The 15,811-nt window shown below is 56.8% G+C and overlaps 1 protein-coding gene across 8 annotated transcripts in view; it reads left to right on the top strand.

Moving 5' to 3' along the window:
• Positions 1-15,811, top strand: part of NTNG2 (netrin G2) — a 63,147-nt gene that overhangs the window by 34,877 nt on the left and 12,459 nt on the right. For all 8 annotated transcript variants that reach the window (XM_042964459.1, XM_042964460.1, XM_042964461.1 and 5 more), the window contains one exon: positions 14,095-14,267. In XM_042964459.1, coding sequence (XP_042820393.1) covers positions 14,095-14,267 — 173 coding nt within the window. The remainder of the gene's footprint in view (positions 1-14,094; positions 14,268-15,811) is intronic.

Raw genomic sequence — 15,811 nt, forward strand, 5'->3', positions numbered from 1 at the left:
CGAACGCCCGGGCGTGGGATCACAGTGCCCTATGATAGGTGTATGTTTAACTTAAAAGAAACCGCCAAGAGGGAGTGGGGGGATGCGGAGAGCATCAGGCCTGGGACGGGCGCCTGAGACCTTGGATAGTGAAGGCTGGACACGGAGAACGAGCAGCCAAGAGGGGAGAAAACCCAGAAGGACGGGGCCCGGAGCCAAGCGGAAGGAGTGTGTCCAGGTAGAGCGGTCACTGTGTCTGATGCCATGGCGGGGAGAGGGGTCCAGACGGAGGAGGTCAAAGGTGACCTCCTGGAGAACAGACGTGGTAGAGAAGGGGAACGCAAGCTGTCTGGGGGAGGGTTCCAGGGTGGAGGCAAAAAAAATGAAACAGAATGAGTGAGGGATGGGGCGCCTGGGTGGCCCATTTAGCTTGAGCACCTGACTCTTGATTTCCGGCTCGGGTCGTGAGCCCGGGGGTTGTGGGATCAAGCCTTGTGTTGGGTTCCATGCTTAGTGTGGAATCTGCTTGGGATTCTCTCTGTCTCTCTCTCTCTCTCTCAACGAAACAAAACAAACCAAAATGAGTGAGGGGTAAAAATGGGGTGTTGTTAAGGCATTTCGGAACCGTGACCCTGAAAGGGAGCAGGGATGGGGGCATGAGCAGGTGGGGAGAAGCGGGAAGGAGAGAGCTCTTCCTGGAAATGGAGAGGCGCCATGGCACATGGGCCTTCTGCTGGAGAAGAGGCTGGAGGGAGCCGCCAGGTGGAAGGAGGGCATGAGGGGACAGAGGGTGACCTTGCACCCCCCGTGAGGGAAGAGAGCACAAACACACTGAGGGATGGAATATTTGGGTCAGAACCCCGGCTTCCGGCACTTCTGACGAGCCCCTGTCAGTTCTGGCAACCACAGATGGCCATCGCCGAGGCCCCAAGAGGTCTCTGTGGTGACTCAGCCCTCTTGGTGTCCAAGGGAAGCCCTGCATATGCATCTGACTCCTTCTTTGCTAGTTTACGGCCCAAGGCAAGTCTCTTCGGTTTCCCCAAGCCTCAGTTTCCCTGCCTGGAAAATGGGATCCCACTGTTGGAAGGGTTGTCTGAGAACTTGCAGGTTAGCTCAAGGCCCCACCTGCAGCAGGTGAACAAGAAACAGGGGCCCTTGTTACTTGGAAGGATCCGGCTTGTATTCACCTGGGCACAAACCTCATTCACAGGGGCATCCCTCACGAGGACGACCCTCATCAGCCAGGGGGAGCCTCTGGGTCTCCTCTCCCCGTCTGGCGGGCAGGAAAGGATGCTCCACGCGGCCCAAGGGACTTGGGAGGACAGTGTTACCACCGGCCGCGGAGCAGAGCGCACAGCCCCCACAGCCTGGTGGTGTCACGGGGACGAACCCCAGCCCCCAGCAGGCTCTGGGCCCCCGGCCCCCAGCTTTGTGACCTGCAGGCTCGGGCAGGACAGACAGGGCTGCGGAGGGGCAGTGACAGTGGGGGGAGGGCCAGGAGGCAAATGGATTCGAGACTATTCTCAGCAGAGGGAGCCGGGGCAGGAGGCGGGGGGTGGGGATCATTCTGAAAGTTCTCTGGCATGTCGTCCCAGATCAAGCGTGGTTAGATTCACAGCTGCTCCCTTACACGCACCCTCCCCACGCACACGCGCGTGTACCTGCCCCACCCACCCACCCACGGGCAGAAACCCGCTTCCACAAGCACCTGTCACGCAGCACATCATTCGCTGAAACCTTGAGTGCACCTGTTCCCAGAGGCTGGCCATACGGTGAGCTGAGGCCTCAGCAGGAGCCCAGGGGCCACGAGGACCCTTCGCTCGGCTGTCCGGGACTTGGGGGGTCTCGGGACCTCTCCCCCATTCAGAGTTGCCCTTTCTGAGCTTGGGATCCTGGAGGCCCCCTTGTAGTCTTCGGGGAAATGTCCCCTCCATAGATAAATCCCACCCCTCCCGCCCCATCGTCCTGAGCAGGGCCCTAACATGGACACGTATCACCACCCCTGCCGCCCCCAGAGAGAGCATGGCCAGCATCACTATGTCATCTGGGGACATGACTGGCCTCTCCCTTCGGTCTTGCCCCTTCCGTGCAGAGGCCTCGCAGATTAGGGGCCCGGATGGTGGGTCCCTCTGACTGGCTTCTGGGCTGTTCCTTCTGCCCGAAACACAACTCGGCACCCCCCTTCCCTTCTCTGCTCCCCCTGCCCGCCGCCTTCCCGTCCGGCCAACTCCTCATCCCTCTGGCTTGGCTCAGCCCCCCTCCGGGGCTCCCGAAGGCTGGAAGCCTGGACAGCACCCCCGCCGGGACCCCCCACTCTGGTAGTCCCACGGCTTTGCCACAGCTACAGCGGCCACGAACGCACCCCCACTGGCCAGCACCCCACCCCCAGCCCCACCCCAGGCACTGAGCTGAGAGTCTGGGTCTGGCTTGTTCACTGGGTGAGGCTGGTCCTGGGAACCAAGTGGGTATGCCCCGTGTCAAATTCTTTCACTCGTTCATCTGTGAGCAAGCGAGCTGACCATCCGTAGCTCCTTCCAGAGCAGAAAGGGAGTAGCAGCTCAGAGCCAGCTTGCTAACACCTGTCACCAGGCCTGGCCCTCCCTCCAGCGTGCTGGGACCGCTCACGGGCAGGACACGATCTTTAGTCAACGGCCTGGCCAGGCTCCGGGGGCGGGGGTGGGGAGCCTTTCCAGGCCGTCCCTGGTCACAGCCACTGTGCCACCCCAAGCCTCACACTGGGCCCGCCAGCTCCCCTCCACCAGCCTCCCCCGGTGGCTGGGAGGCTGCCTCTGGCTTTATAATGGGTAATAGGATTTATCAATAGTCTGGCGGAGGTAATGTACGTTAAAGCACTTAATATAAAAGGACTTCGCGCAGAAGCCCAAATTTGATTTGGCCAATGAACTCAATTGCCGGCCTGCCTGTGTTCCAGGAGGAGCGGCCACCAGCATTTATCCACATTATCCGCGCCCCCCCCCCCCCCGCCCCGAGAAAGCCAGACCCCTCCCTGTGGCTCTGCCCTCAGGGTCCCACCTGCTGGGGTCTCCGGTCTGGTTCAAGGTCTCTGGCACCCAGGAGCCCTCTTCCCTCCCTCTAATACCCAGCCCTGCCCCCTTCCACTAATTCACTAGAAAAGCCCGGCATTTTACTAGGTCCTCCTTGCCAGCATCCCTACTGTGTCCCTCTGGTCCCTTGTCACCTCTCCATCCAGCTGGATCCCTAAGCTTTTCCCCTGACCGTTGCTCGCTTCTTCAACGGCCGCCCCTTCCCTCCACTGCTGTGCCCCAGCCAAGGACGCAACCTCTCCCTTCAGCCCCCAGAGAAGGTGTAAGGCCCCCAGGCCATGGTGCAGAGAAAGAACACTTTAAAACCTGACCTTCGGCCAGCAAGCACCCTGAGATCCAGCCATTTCCATGGCCACCTGCTGGCTGGGAGGGGAAGTCCCCAGGGCCACCTCTCCCCCTCCCAGGGCCACATCCTTCCTCCTTGGAGGGCAGCCCCCCCCAAGCCTGAGCCCCGCCCCCACGAGGGAAGTGCCCTTGGGGATGTCTCTCCCCCCCACTCACAAAAGAACAGTCTTTACCCAAAGGTAGACGCTCTGTCTGGCAGAGAAATGGGCAGACTCTACTGCTTGAAAATAGTCATTGGTTTGTAACAGCTCTGGCCTTCGGGGTGTCGGGCGTGTGCAAGTCTGCTCTCTGTTCGCCCTGCGTGTAATAACACACAGACAGGCGGCCAAGGTGAGGGTGAGGGGACACCAGGCAGAGGTGACCAGTTAGCGAGACCGCCGGGGCCCTGGGCTCTCCCCTGAGCCCCACCTGTGTGCCCCACGTCCCAAGGGGGTCTCTGAGAATGTCCTGAAGTCCTGGCGCCTTTGACCTTGGAGGGGAGCCAACCCCGGGGCCCCTCCTCCCTGCAGGGCTCCGGCACCCGCCTCTCTCGGTCCCCCCCACACACACCCCCCTGCCCAGGAGCAGATGACATCACTCTTTTCCGGCTGCCAGGCGTTGACCTACATTCCTCCCGCCCTCCTGTCTGGGAGGCGCTCCAAACGCCCGCTCCTCTCGCCCCGAGGAGGGAAGGGCCCGCTCACGATTTTTGCGGGGCACTGGTGCCAGGCCCGCGGCCAGATGGTGCTCCTGCCGGCAGCTCCCAGGTGCCACCCGCCCTCCCCGCGGGGCAGGGCACGCTCTGGCCTGGCCCCAGGCCGGTGGCCCTGCCCTCCTGACAACCGCTTCTTGTGGCCGCAGAGACCCCAGCCGGGCCCGAAGGTGGACAGGAAGGGGTGAAGTCAGCCTGCCAGCTTCCTCCTTAGCGGGAGCAGAGCACGGGCCCGGACAGCTGGGGTTGTCTGGAGTGGCCTTCCCCTAGAGGTGAGGCCTGGCCCCGCCTGCCAACACTTGTTGTCCCCTCTGGCTTGTTAGGGACTCATTGATTGGAGAAGGTGGCTGAGACCCTCTGTCTGGAGGGTGGGCAGCAAGAGGGGTCAGGGATTGGACTGGAGGGTCCTGACCCAGCCGTGTGCTTCAGCAAGGCCAGCAGGTGCGGCTGCCAGATAAGATGCCCGGTTACATTTGAATTTCAGATACATTTCAATTTTTTTAATATAAGTATATCCCAAATATGTCATGGGATATACTTATACAAAAAAAAAAAAACAAAAAAACCCTGCACTATTCATTGTTCACCTGAAATTCAAATTTAACCAAGCACCCTGTATTTTTATTTGCCAGTTCTGGCTCTTCAGGGAAGTGGCTCCGAGATGACCGTGTGTACGTCCCCTGGTGGGGACCCCCAGGCCTGGACGACAGGCAGGCTGATTTGGGAGTTGCTGGCCGCAGACAGGTTCTGGGGGAGGATGTCGACAGCACAGATGAGGGGGCCTATCTCAGGCTGGGCACTGGGGGCTGCCAGGTAAGGCCAGTCCGGCCCATCCTTGGTGGCCCACACTCCCACCTCTGTGACCTGCCAGCCGTCAGCAAAAGGCAGCAGTTGACGTCTGTGCAGGGCTGGCTCTGTGCCCGACCCTGTGCTGGTGCTCACCATGTAACAGCAAACTGACGCCCGGAGGGGAGACTAACACCCCGAGGCTGGTCACCTGCCACCATTCGCTGCTCCAGCCGCGACGGCGGTTAACTGAGTAGCTGCTTCGTGCCGATGCCACGCGGGGTCTCATTCATTCATTCAACAGATACCGAGAGGCCCCTGCGTGCCAGGCACTGTGTTAGGCACTTGCGAACAGCCAGAGAGCCAGGTTGAAAATCTAAGATGTAATTCAACCCTTCCAGTTTGCAGAGGAAAGGGCTGAGTCCCAGAGAAATGACTTGCTCAAGGTCACCCAGCAAATTAGGAGCAGAGCCTGGAGGAGAGTCTGAGCTGCTGACTCAGCACCTCTCCTCTATCCCTCTCCCTCTGTCCCTCTCTCTCCCTCCCTGTCCTCCCTCCCCCTCTCTCTCTCTCTCTCTCTCTCTCTCTGTGTCTCTCTCCATCTCCCACTCTCTCTTGGAGCCACTCCTGTGCTAGAGAATTCAAGCCTGGGATTCTGAGATGGGGCTGGGATTCTGAGATGGGGCTGGGGTGGGGAGGGGTAGCAGGTCCTGGGGGGCAGGGAGCATCGCTGGCCGGTGGCGGGCCCCGTGGGGCTGGCCAGCCTCACACTGTCCCTCTGTTCATTATTAAATAATGCTTCCTGATGGATGAGCTGGAAAGTGCTGTGTAGCGGGGTCAGGTGGCTCAGGTGATGGTTTTCTGGTAAGATTGATGGTTCTCAAAGGTCACATTCAGAAAGCAATTCCTTGGGAAAATTGATCCCGGGGATGCAGGGGAAACATTGGGGCTGGAGGTGCCGCCGGGCGTCTGGACCACCCACCCAGGTCTGGATACGGGCACGCGCTGGGAGGGCAGGTGGGAAAGGGGCTGCTTTCTTCCGTGGCTGTTTGTTTCCTGGGCCAAGGCCAGGCCCCAGAATTGCCGAGGCTGTGGGGGGGAGGGGGGTGCAGGGAGGATCTGCCTCGCGCCCCCTCCCCCGGCCTTCACCATCCCTGTGCTATCAGCAGGAGGCAAGCTCCGAGAGCCTCGAGGCGGGAGAGAGGCCACGAGGTTCCACCTCGGGCACCTGACAGCCCTGAGTTCAAATCCCGCCCATCCCCCCAAGATGCCTGGGGTGCGTTACTGACGCCTGACCTACCAGAATCTTGCCTCCTTACCTGGGGCATGGGGAGAGCGTGCCTTCTGGGTTTTCCCAAGGATTCGGTTAACAATGCACGTCGCCCAGCACCTGTCCACGTATGAGTGCTCAATAAATTATTGATATATGCTTGTTTTATTTTATTTTTTTATTTCATCTCCCAAGGGCCTTCTGAAATAGCGAAGAGAAATCCCAGAAGGACAGCAGCCTGAGGGAGGGCGGGAAGGGACGTGCCTGTGTTTGGGGGACTGTGGGTGGGATGAACTTCTCTGGGCCCAGGTGTGTCTGACAGCCGGCACTGGGAGACCCTCCAGGCCACCGCCACCCGCCTGCTTGAGGCCCTTCCTAAAGTGGGGCTCGCCAGCTGTGTGGCCTTGGGCAACTTGCTTACCTTCTCTGTGCCTCATTTCCTTACCTGTACAAAGGTGAGAGTAATATACCCTTGGTAACGCTCTTGTGAAGACGGCAATTCATTCATGGGAAGCTCTCAAGTTCCCAGGCTTCAGCCACTTAGGCAACTCCTTCACTATTTTCCCATATCCCAACTATTATTCATTCGTTCATTCATTGGTTCATTCATTCATCCATTCAACAGCTTCCTGAGATATAATTTCCATACCACCCACAACACCCATTTAAAGGATGTAATCCAATGGCTTTAATCTACTCACGGATACATGCAACCATCCCCACGGTCAAGCTCTAAAACGTTTGGATCACCGGGGCACCTGGATTAAGTGACTGACTCTTGATTTCCGCTCGGCTCATGAGCTTACGGTTCATGAGTTCTAGCCCCACATCGAGCTCTATGCTGACAGCATGGAGTCTGCTTGGGATTCTCTCTCTGTCCCTCCCCCGCTCCCTCTCTCTCTCTCTCTCAAAATTAATAAAGTTGAAAAGTTAAAAAAAAATCTTTATCACCTTCAAAAGAATCCCTGCTCCCCTCCCACCCAGCCACTGGCAACAATGAATCTCCTTTCTATCTCTACGGATTTGCCTAATGGGAACATCTCCGTGTAAATGGAATCACACAACATTTGTCCTTTCGTGTCTGGCTTATTTTGCTCAGCATAATGTCTTCAAGGTCCATCCCTCTTGGGGCAGGTTGTCAGGATGCATTCCCTTTTATGGCCCAATGATACTCCGTTGTCTGTGTTCTGTTTTCCTGGTGATCGGCACTCGGGTTGTTTCTACCTGCGGCTGCTGGGACTAAATGCAGCTGTGACCGTTCCTGAGCGCATTTTTGTGCGGACACGTTCTCGTATACTTCGGGGTGGCATCGCTGGGTCACGGGGAGTTGCTGGAGGAGTCTGTGGTCTTGTGGAGACCCGCCAGACCGCTTCCCAAGGCACGCCTACCATTTTCCATGCCCACCAGCAGCGGGTGAGGGTTTCAGTTTCCCCACAGCCTTGCCCTCACTTGTTAGGTTCTGTGATTTGGGTGCTAGCCACCCTAAGATGCACAGAGAGGGGTAACTCACAGTAATAATTTTGATTTGCGTTCGCCGGCTGGTTAGTGACGCCGAGCCTCTTGTCATGTGCTCGTTGGCCATTGGTGTATCTTTCCTGGGGAAATGTTTACGCAGATCCTTTCCCCATTTGAAAAATTGGGCTATTTGTCTTTTATTACTGAGGTGGAGGGGTTTGTTATGTACCCTAGATAGAAGTCTCTTATAGGAGAACTAATAAAAATAATAAATGAAATAATCATTATTATGTTAATATATTATTATATTGATAGCATATATGATATACTAGTAATTAATATATATTATTTAATTATTATACCTAGGGGTGCCTGGGTGGCTCAGTTGGTTAAGCGTCTGACTTCGGCTCAGGTCATGATCTCACGGTTCTTGGGTTCGAGCCGCATGTCGGGCTCTGTGCTGACAGCTTGGAGCCTGGAGCCTGCTTCAGATTCTGTGTCTCCCTCTCTCTCTCTGCCCCTCCCCTGATCACGCTCTGTCTCTCTCTGTCTCTCAAAAATAAATAAATGTAAAAAAATCTGTAAAAAATTATACATAAAAGATATATTAAATAATATATATTATTTAATTATATATTATTTACTATATTAATAGTATATAATATATACTATAATTAATTAATATAATTGATTTCAGTTACTGATTAAATTATTTAAATTAAATGTTAAATGATTGATTTAATTAAATATTGCGAATGAGTATATTGATAATAATTATTACTACATTAATAATAATTTGCAAAATTTTTCTCCCGTTCCATGAATTGTCTTTTCACTTTCTGGACGGTGGCCTCTGACACAAGTTTTTTAAGGTTGATGAAATCCAATGTATCTATTTTTTTTTCTTCTGTTACCTGTGCTTTGGGCATCGTGGGTAAGAAACCACTGCTCTACCCGAAGTCAGGAAGATTTACCCGTCTGTTTCCGTTTTCCTGGTTTTAAGCCCTTCCACGTGGGTCTTCGATCCATGTTGAGTTAACCCCTGTGTGTGGTCTGACTTCATTCTCGTGCACGTGGATATCCCGTATTATTTATTTACTTGCTTGATGATTGCTTTAAGTGAACACACTTTATCGCCTCACCTAGGCAGTAACATGCCTCAGATCCCCAGGTTTGACGAGGTGGCCACTTCAAAAAAAAACAAAAAACAACAACAAAAAAAAAAACCACCGTGTGTTCAAAGTAAACAGCAACCATGAACCCGTTTCCTCGCTGACCCGTGCAGCTCCCGCGGTCACGTGGTCGTGCGCGCCACCACGGGAGACGGTGCTGACGCTGACGCACACGGGGGGGGGGGGGGGCGAAAGGCTGTGCAACAGGGCCTGACGGGGCAGGGGTTGTGAACCCCCCACCCCCCCCATGCAGAAGTGCCGCTTGGCCTTGAAACTGACCCGTCTGCCAGCCCTTGGCTTTAGGAGAAGGGGGCGGGGCCTGGCAGCGGGCGCCAGGTGGAGGGAACGGCCTGCGCCGAGGTCCAGAGGAAAGCAGGATCAGGACACCTGCTGGACAGAGACGGGGAGGGGGCGACACAGAGACATGGAGAGACACAGAGAGAGGGAGAGAGCCCCACGCGCGCACGCACACGCACAGAGCCAGCGACACCCAGAGCTTCCCGCAAAATCAGGCAGACGAAGAAGCACCTCCACTGCCTGGGCTCCGTTTCTGTGCCAGCCCTGGTGAGGCTTCCCCCCGCTCTGTGGGCTTCTCCTGGCAGCCATGCCCAGCAGGGAACTACTCTCCTTGCCGGAGGAGGCACGAGCTCATTCCAGGGCTCAGCCACGGAGGGTGGAGAAGCCAAGACAGCTGTGGGAGAGGAGGCCCGTGGGAGGGGCCAGCACGGGACTGGGGCGGAGCTGGGGTCAGGATGCGGTCCGGTCCGGAGGAGCCCGCTACGTGGCCTTGGCTTCTCCCCAGCCTGGACCCCACAGGAATGTCCAGCCCTGACACCCCAGACCCCCTGCTACCCTCGTTACCGGACGCTTCTCAGCTTCAGCTGCTCTTTATGCGTTCTGAACAAGCCAAGGTCAGTGTTATCACCCAAAGTTGAGGTGGCCATCGTTTCTTTATGTAGCTGATACCTAAAAATATCCCGTCCTCAGACCAGAGGCATGGAACACATTCCTGGTTCTACACAGCTGGGGTGTTCCTCTCCAGCTAGCTATCCCTATTGGGATGTTCAATAGGAATTCAGAAGGGAAAAAAAAAAAAAATCTTGAGGTCAAATACACTCTGCAAACAAACTTTTGCTAGACAAAGACAGGTTTTCTTTCCTGCAGAACTTGTCAGAGCCTGTGATACGCTAATGCGCGCTGTGTGTGTGGGGGGGGGGGGGGTTGGGGAGAAGGGTGTTGGCATTAGGGAAGCGTATGTGCTGACTGGTAAGCTTAAGCACAGGACCTCTCTTTGCCAGGGACTGTCTCTGGGGTCTAGTGTCCCCAGGAGGAAGAGTGACCAATGCCAACAGGTGCCTGCCCGTGTCCCTGTGCCTTTCTGGGAGCGGAGCCCATGGTGGGCCCACGGTGCGTACGCGGCTGTGGTTTGGAGCTCCGGAGAAAGAGCGAACAGGCTTCTTCAGGCTGCGTGTGTTCGGCTCTGAGCTGCAGTAGAATCTCGACAGGGTCAGGGCCCAGGCTGTTCCGGGGGAGCAGGAGTTGAAAGAATATAAGCTTGGGGCACCCGGGTGGCTCAGCCGGTTGTGTCCAACTCTTGACTTCAGCTCAGGTCATGATCCCAGGGTCGCGAGCTCGAGCCCCGCGTCGGGCTCTGTGCTGACGGCTAAGAGCCTGGAGCCTGCTTCCGATTCTGCGTCTCCCTCTCTCTCTGCCCCTCCCCCGCTCACACTCTGTCTCTCTCAAGAATAAACATTAAAAATAAATAAATAAATAAATAAAAGAATACAGCCTTCAGACCTGCTAACACCAGGGATAGCACCTTTGCCTGCATCAGAATTCTTTTTTTTTTTTTTTTTACTGTCTATTTATTTTTGAGAGAGAAAGAGAGAGCGCAAGGAGGGGAGAGGCAGAGCGGGAGGGAGACACAGAATCCGAAACAGGCTCCAGGCTCTGAGCTGTCAGCACAGAGCCCGACTCGGGGCTCGAACTCACGGACTGTGAGATCGTGAGCTGAGCCGACAGACCCACTCAGGCGCCCCTGTCCTTGGACCCGAGACTTGAGTCACAAACAGTGAGAGGTAGGTGACTGGGAACAGGGTTTCCCAAACAGCCCCCCTGAGACCTGGAGGACCCACTTCTCCCCCAGAGGAAGGGCCTGCGTGAGCTCAGCAACCAGCCCCTCCCCGCCCTGGCCTGACTGCCCGGTTTAAACTAACGTTTGTCATCTGCTTATAGATGTAATACCTGCTCACGATAGTGTAGAAAACGTGCCAAGTGACAGAGAAGAAAATAGAAACCATTCATCATCCCATCCCCTCCCAACCTGGGACAACCACAGTGATGCCCAGGTGCCCTTTCTGTCGGTGGTTTGGGTGTGGATAGATGTACTTTGAGTGTAACCGGAGGCTGCGTGTGTCAGTCCTCCTGGGCCGCCGTAACCGAACCCCACAGACTGGCTGGGTTACACAATGGACACTCGCTTTCCGGACGGTTTTGGAGGCTCGAGGCCCATGATTAGGGCGCAGGCAGGGTTGATTTCTGGTGAGGCCCCACTTCCTGGCTCAGACGACCAACTGCTCAGGTGTCCTCACTCCGTGGGGAGAGAGCTCTGGTGTCCTTCCTCCCTCGAGGCCCCCAGGGCCCCACCCTTATGACCTCATTTAACCTTAATTACTCCCTCAAGGCCCCGTGTCCACACATGGTCGCACGAATGGCTAGGCCTTCAACATGTGGATTTAGGGGACACAATCAGCTTATAACTCTTCTCACGTACAGCTCAGTAACCTGCTTGTTTCCGATCCACGTCCTACCCCATATTCGCCTGTGGGACTCTGGAGTTGAGTATCGCTGAGTTCCAGTCACAGGCATATCTTTGGGCAGCCTGTGACTCTGGGCGAGATACTTAACGTCTCTGGGCCTCCTTTTCCTGGTCCGTAAAATGAAGGTGACAGTGGGGCCAACTCCCGTGGTCATTAAAGCCTTGGATGAGATGCGGTCTGGCCCACGGTACGTGCTCTGTGAGCGTGGTCTTTTCATTTGTATTAGGAACATTCCCCACGGTTTGAAATAGCCTTTAATGACACAGGTAATATAACATTGTATTAATAGCATCTCCTCCTTGCCTCACAAACGCTTGATCCGCCTTCAGGCCTCAGCTTAAAACCCTTCTTCCTGGAAGCCCATCGTGCTCCCCCAAGACGAAGTTAGGACCCCCTCCCGCCGTGATACCCCCTCCTGGGTATGATGCTTGGGCCCCGATAACCATTGCCATAAATTAAAGATTTGCACGATTACCGTTGTTAAATTCATCGACTTCGGGTTTTAGAGCAGTTTTAGGCTTACGGAAAATTGAGCCCGTGGTGGAGAGAGTTCCAAATACCCCGTCTCCCTGTACACAGCACCCCCCACCCATACACCATGTGCAACAGCTTTTTTTTGTTACATGTGTTGCATTTGTTACAGCGGATGAGCAGCGGTGCCTTGTTATTATTATTAACCAGAGCCGCAGGTTTACATCAGGGCTCAGTCTCAGTGTCATTATCAGCATTGTGGGTTTGGACAAATGCCCAGTGTCCTGCATCCACCATGACAGTGCCACACAGAACGGCTTCACTGCCCTGAAATTCCCCCCTCCCCCATCACTGATGTGTCGATCATTGCCCTCCTAGACTCTATACTCCACCAGGGCAGGGACCCCACCTGCGTTGTTGACCATTCCGTTCTCTGTTCCCAGCCCAGAGCCTGGCACGTAACAGGGACCCTATATATACATATATTATTTTGCACATTTTAATAAAAACAGGATTCTGCTACACGCAGCATTCTGCAATGTGCTTTTTACACACCTTGACAATACTCCTTGGAAATCTTCCCGTATCAGAATCTAGAGCACTCTTGCTTCCTTTGTGTCACGCAGGACTTGCAGCATGCATGCGAAACTAACACCGCCATGTACCTGTCACCCAACGTTGGCAGTTAGCAACTCTTGGCCTCTCTGGTTTCATCGGTGTCTCCGGCCACGTTCCTCCTTTCCGTGCTATTCCCAAGCAAATCCCAGACACCAGATAATTTCATCTGTAAAGACTTCGGCATGTGTCTCGAAAAGATAAGGACTTTAAAGAACTAGAACCCCAACACCAAGGCCGCGCCTAATCAGCGTTAATTTCAGATCGTCAGATAGTCTTCAATTTCCAACTGTCTCCTGAGCATAGTATTTGCTTGTTTGAGTTTAGAGGTTGTTTGAACCAAGATTCAGATGAGGTCCTCGCCCTGCCTTCGGTTGATGCCTTTGAGGCCTCTCTTGGTCTAGGTCCCCCCCCCCCCCCCATCAAGTTTTGCCCCCTTGTAGTTCATCCGGTAAAGAACCTGGCTCGTCACTTCCGGAGTCCCCTCTGTCCGGATTTGGCTGACTGCGTCCCGCTGGTGTTCCTTAGTGTGTTTCTCTGTCCTTGGTAGTTGCTGCAGATTCATAGCCGGCTTGATCAGCTGGCTTGATCAGATTCGAGCTCCGTTTGGCTGAGATCGCTTTTGGGGTCCCGTGGGCCCTTCCCTTGGGAAGCCTCGTCCAGGCGGCCGTCTCTTGTGAGGTTGCAGGCTGCTGACGCTCAGAGCTCAGAGCCCAGAGCCGTGCATGGAGTGAGGGCTGCTCCACGGTGGCCTTCTAATCCTGCTTTCTTCTCTGGTTGTTAGCTGGGATGCTTCTATAAAAAGAAACATCCCCTCATCCCCCATTTGGTTACCCGGAGGTACAGTTTACACAGGACAGACAGGACATGCCTGACTCCCTCCCTTTATTTACCGGATTTCAGAATAATGAGTTGCCTATAAATATTTGAATGAACGAATGAATAATACATGTGTGGATGAACCGACCGGGGGGTTGGGGAGCGGGGGTTCTCTCCATCTGCCCTCAAGGGCGTGGGCGGAGGCGGGGAGCAGGGGTGCAGCCCGGGGCGGGGAACCTGGCCTGCGGGGGGAGGGCTGGGGAGCGGCTCTTGCCGCCCGCCAACCTGCCTCCGTCACGAGCAAAGATGATGAGGATACAGCGTCTGGGTCAAGGTCGCCGCGTGAGCCTGCCCCGAGATGCAGGAAGGCCCTGCAAACACCCATCAGCGAGGGGAGCGGACCGGGGGGGGGGGGGGGGGGGGGGACATCTCTGTCCATCCCTGGAAGGGACTGAAAGGCTGTGCTCCCTGCCGCGCAGGGCGGTGGGGGATTTTTGCGGTCCTGAAGGAGGGCGCTAGCCTCCTGGCCGCGCTCTCCTTTCCCCGGGGCCCTGCCCGCCTGCCCCCGACGCGCACTGAACCTCTCTGGCCCTCCGTGTCCCCCCAGGTGCAAGTGCAACCTGCACGCCAGCCTGTGCTCCGTGCGCGAGGGCAGCCTGCAGTGTGAGTGTGAACACAACACCACGGGCCCCGACTGCGGCAAGTGCAAGAGGAACTTCCGCACGCGGTCCTGGCGCGCCGGCTCCTACCTGCCGCTGCCCCACGGCTCTCCCAACGCGTGTACGTAAGGGCCGAGCGGCCACAGCGCCCCCCAGCGGTGCCCCCCACCCGCCCCCAGCCGGCGAGGCTGTGGCCCCTCCCGCCCTTCAACCTGGGGGGGGGGGGGCGTGGGTCGCGCACGCGCACGTGAGCACACGTGCGCACAGACACGCGTGCGGGCGTGTGCACGCACACGCGAGCGTGCGTGCACGTACACTCGCGCCCCCGCGTTTTCCGCGGCTCGCCGGCGTCAGGCCTTGTAAGTAAGACCCGCCTGCCTCCTGCAGGAACCGAACCCCCCCCCCCCACCCCTTCTGGGCCCGGCCAGAGGGAAACCCCAGCTGAGCGGCTCGTCCTTCCCCTTCTGGGCCCTGCGGGCTGGAGAGAAGGCACCACAGGGTGTCAGGAGGAGGGTGGTGGAGGCCCCTTCCTGCCTCCTGGCCGTGATTTTCAGCACCACCCCTCATACCGGGCGTCCGTGGGGCATTTACAACCGGCCACGCGGGCACCACATGCTGCGTGGTCACCACGACCCTCAGATTGGCTCCTGGAGGCGGGTCTCCTATTAGCCCATTCTCCAGGGCGGTCCTTTGAGGCCCTGGCCTGAGATCCCCGCAGCCTTCCCCGCCTTCGCTCTCTGCACAGTCCTCTCCTCCGGGCTCAGCCTCCCGGGCCGGGAACGTGTTCCTTGGGGCGTGCCCATCCGTGCCTACATCGTGAACACCCGTCGGGGGACCCCACTCACCAGGGACCCCCAGCATAGTCCATGGCTGCTTTCATGAAATGACAAATCCCAGGGAGCCCCCGAGCTGCGGTAGGGACGCTGCACCCGGCACAAATGAACAGCTTCTCGCTCAGCTCTCACAGCTGCCCCGAGGGCGGGATTATTATTACCCCCGTTCCCTAGATGAGCAGACTTGAGGCCCAGCAGCCTTAGTCCAGCAGCAAGCTATGTGCCAGTCACTGGGCGTCCTGCCCCGGGGCCACCCGCCCACCTGCCCGCCCGGGCCCCCCGCAGGAGCCCCTCCATTGGTGCCCTCCCTCCGCCAACGTGAAAGATTTATGTGACTTTAGGCTGATCAAAGCTGGAGGCCTCACAGAGAGGCCATGACAGGCATGTCGTGCCTGTGCTGGGCGACAGGCCTTTGAAGGTCTGACTTGCCAGGCACTCACAGCACTCTGGGCCTTCAAAGGCGCCCAGAGCTCTGGGCGCTGACAGCCGCCCCGCCCGGCTCCCTCCCCACCAGGTGCCCGACCCATCTCTTTGTTGGAACTGGTTCTTGAGGCCTTTCTTTAGTGGCTGTCACCTCCCTCCCTGACTGGCAGTCTGCCTCCCTATATCTGTCCTGCTGGCCTCCCCATCCCTGCTCTCTGCCCCACCTCCTCTCCATCCTCCACCTGGAAGGATCTGCCGGAGTCTCCTGACGAGGCACTGACAGTCTCACAGACCTGCTCAGACCCGCAGGCCACCTGCTCTGTCCAGCCAGCAACGGGCACGCACGTGCACGCGCGCACACACACACACACACACACACACACGCGCGCGCGCGCGCCAGGCTTTGCCT

Source organism: Panthera tigris, chromosome D4 (assembly GCF_018350195.1).
Source record: "Panthera tigris isolate Pti1 chromosome D4, P.tigris_Pti1_mat1.1, whole genome shotgun sequence".
Taxonomy (NCBI): domain Eukaryota; kingdom Metazoa; phylum Chordata; class Mammalia; order Carnivora; family Felidae; genus Panthera; species Panthera tigris.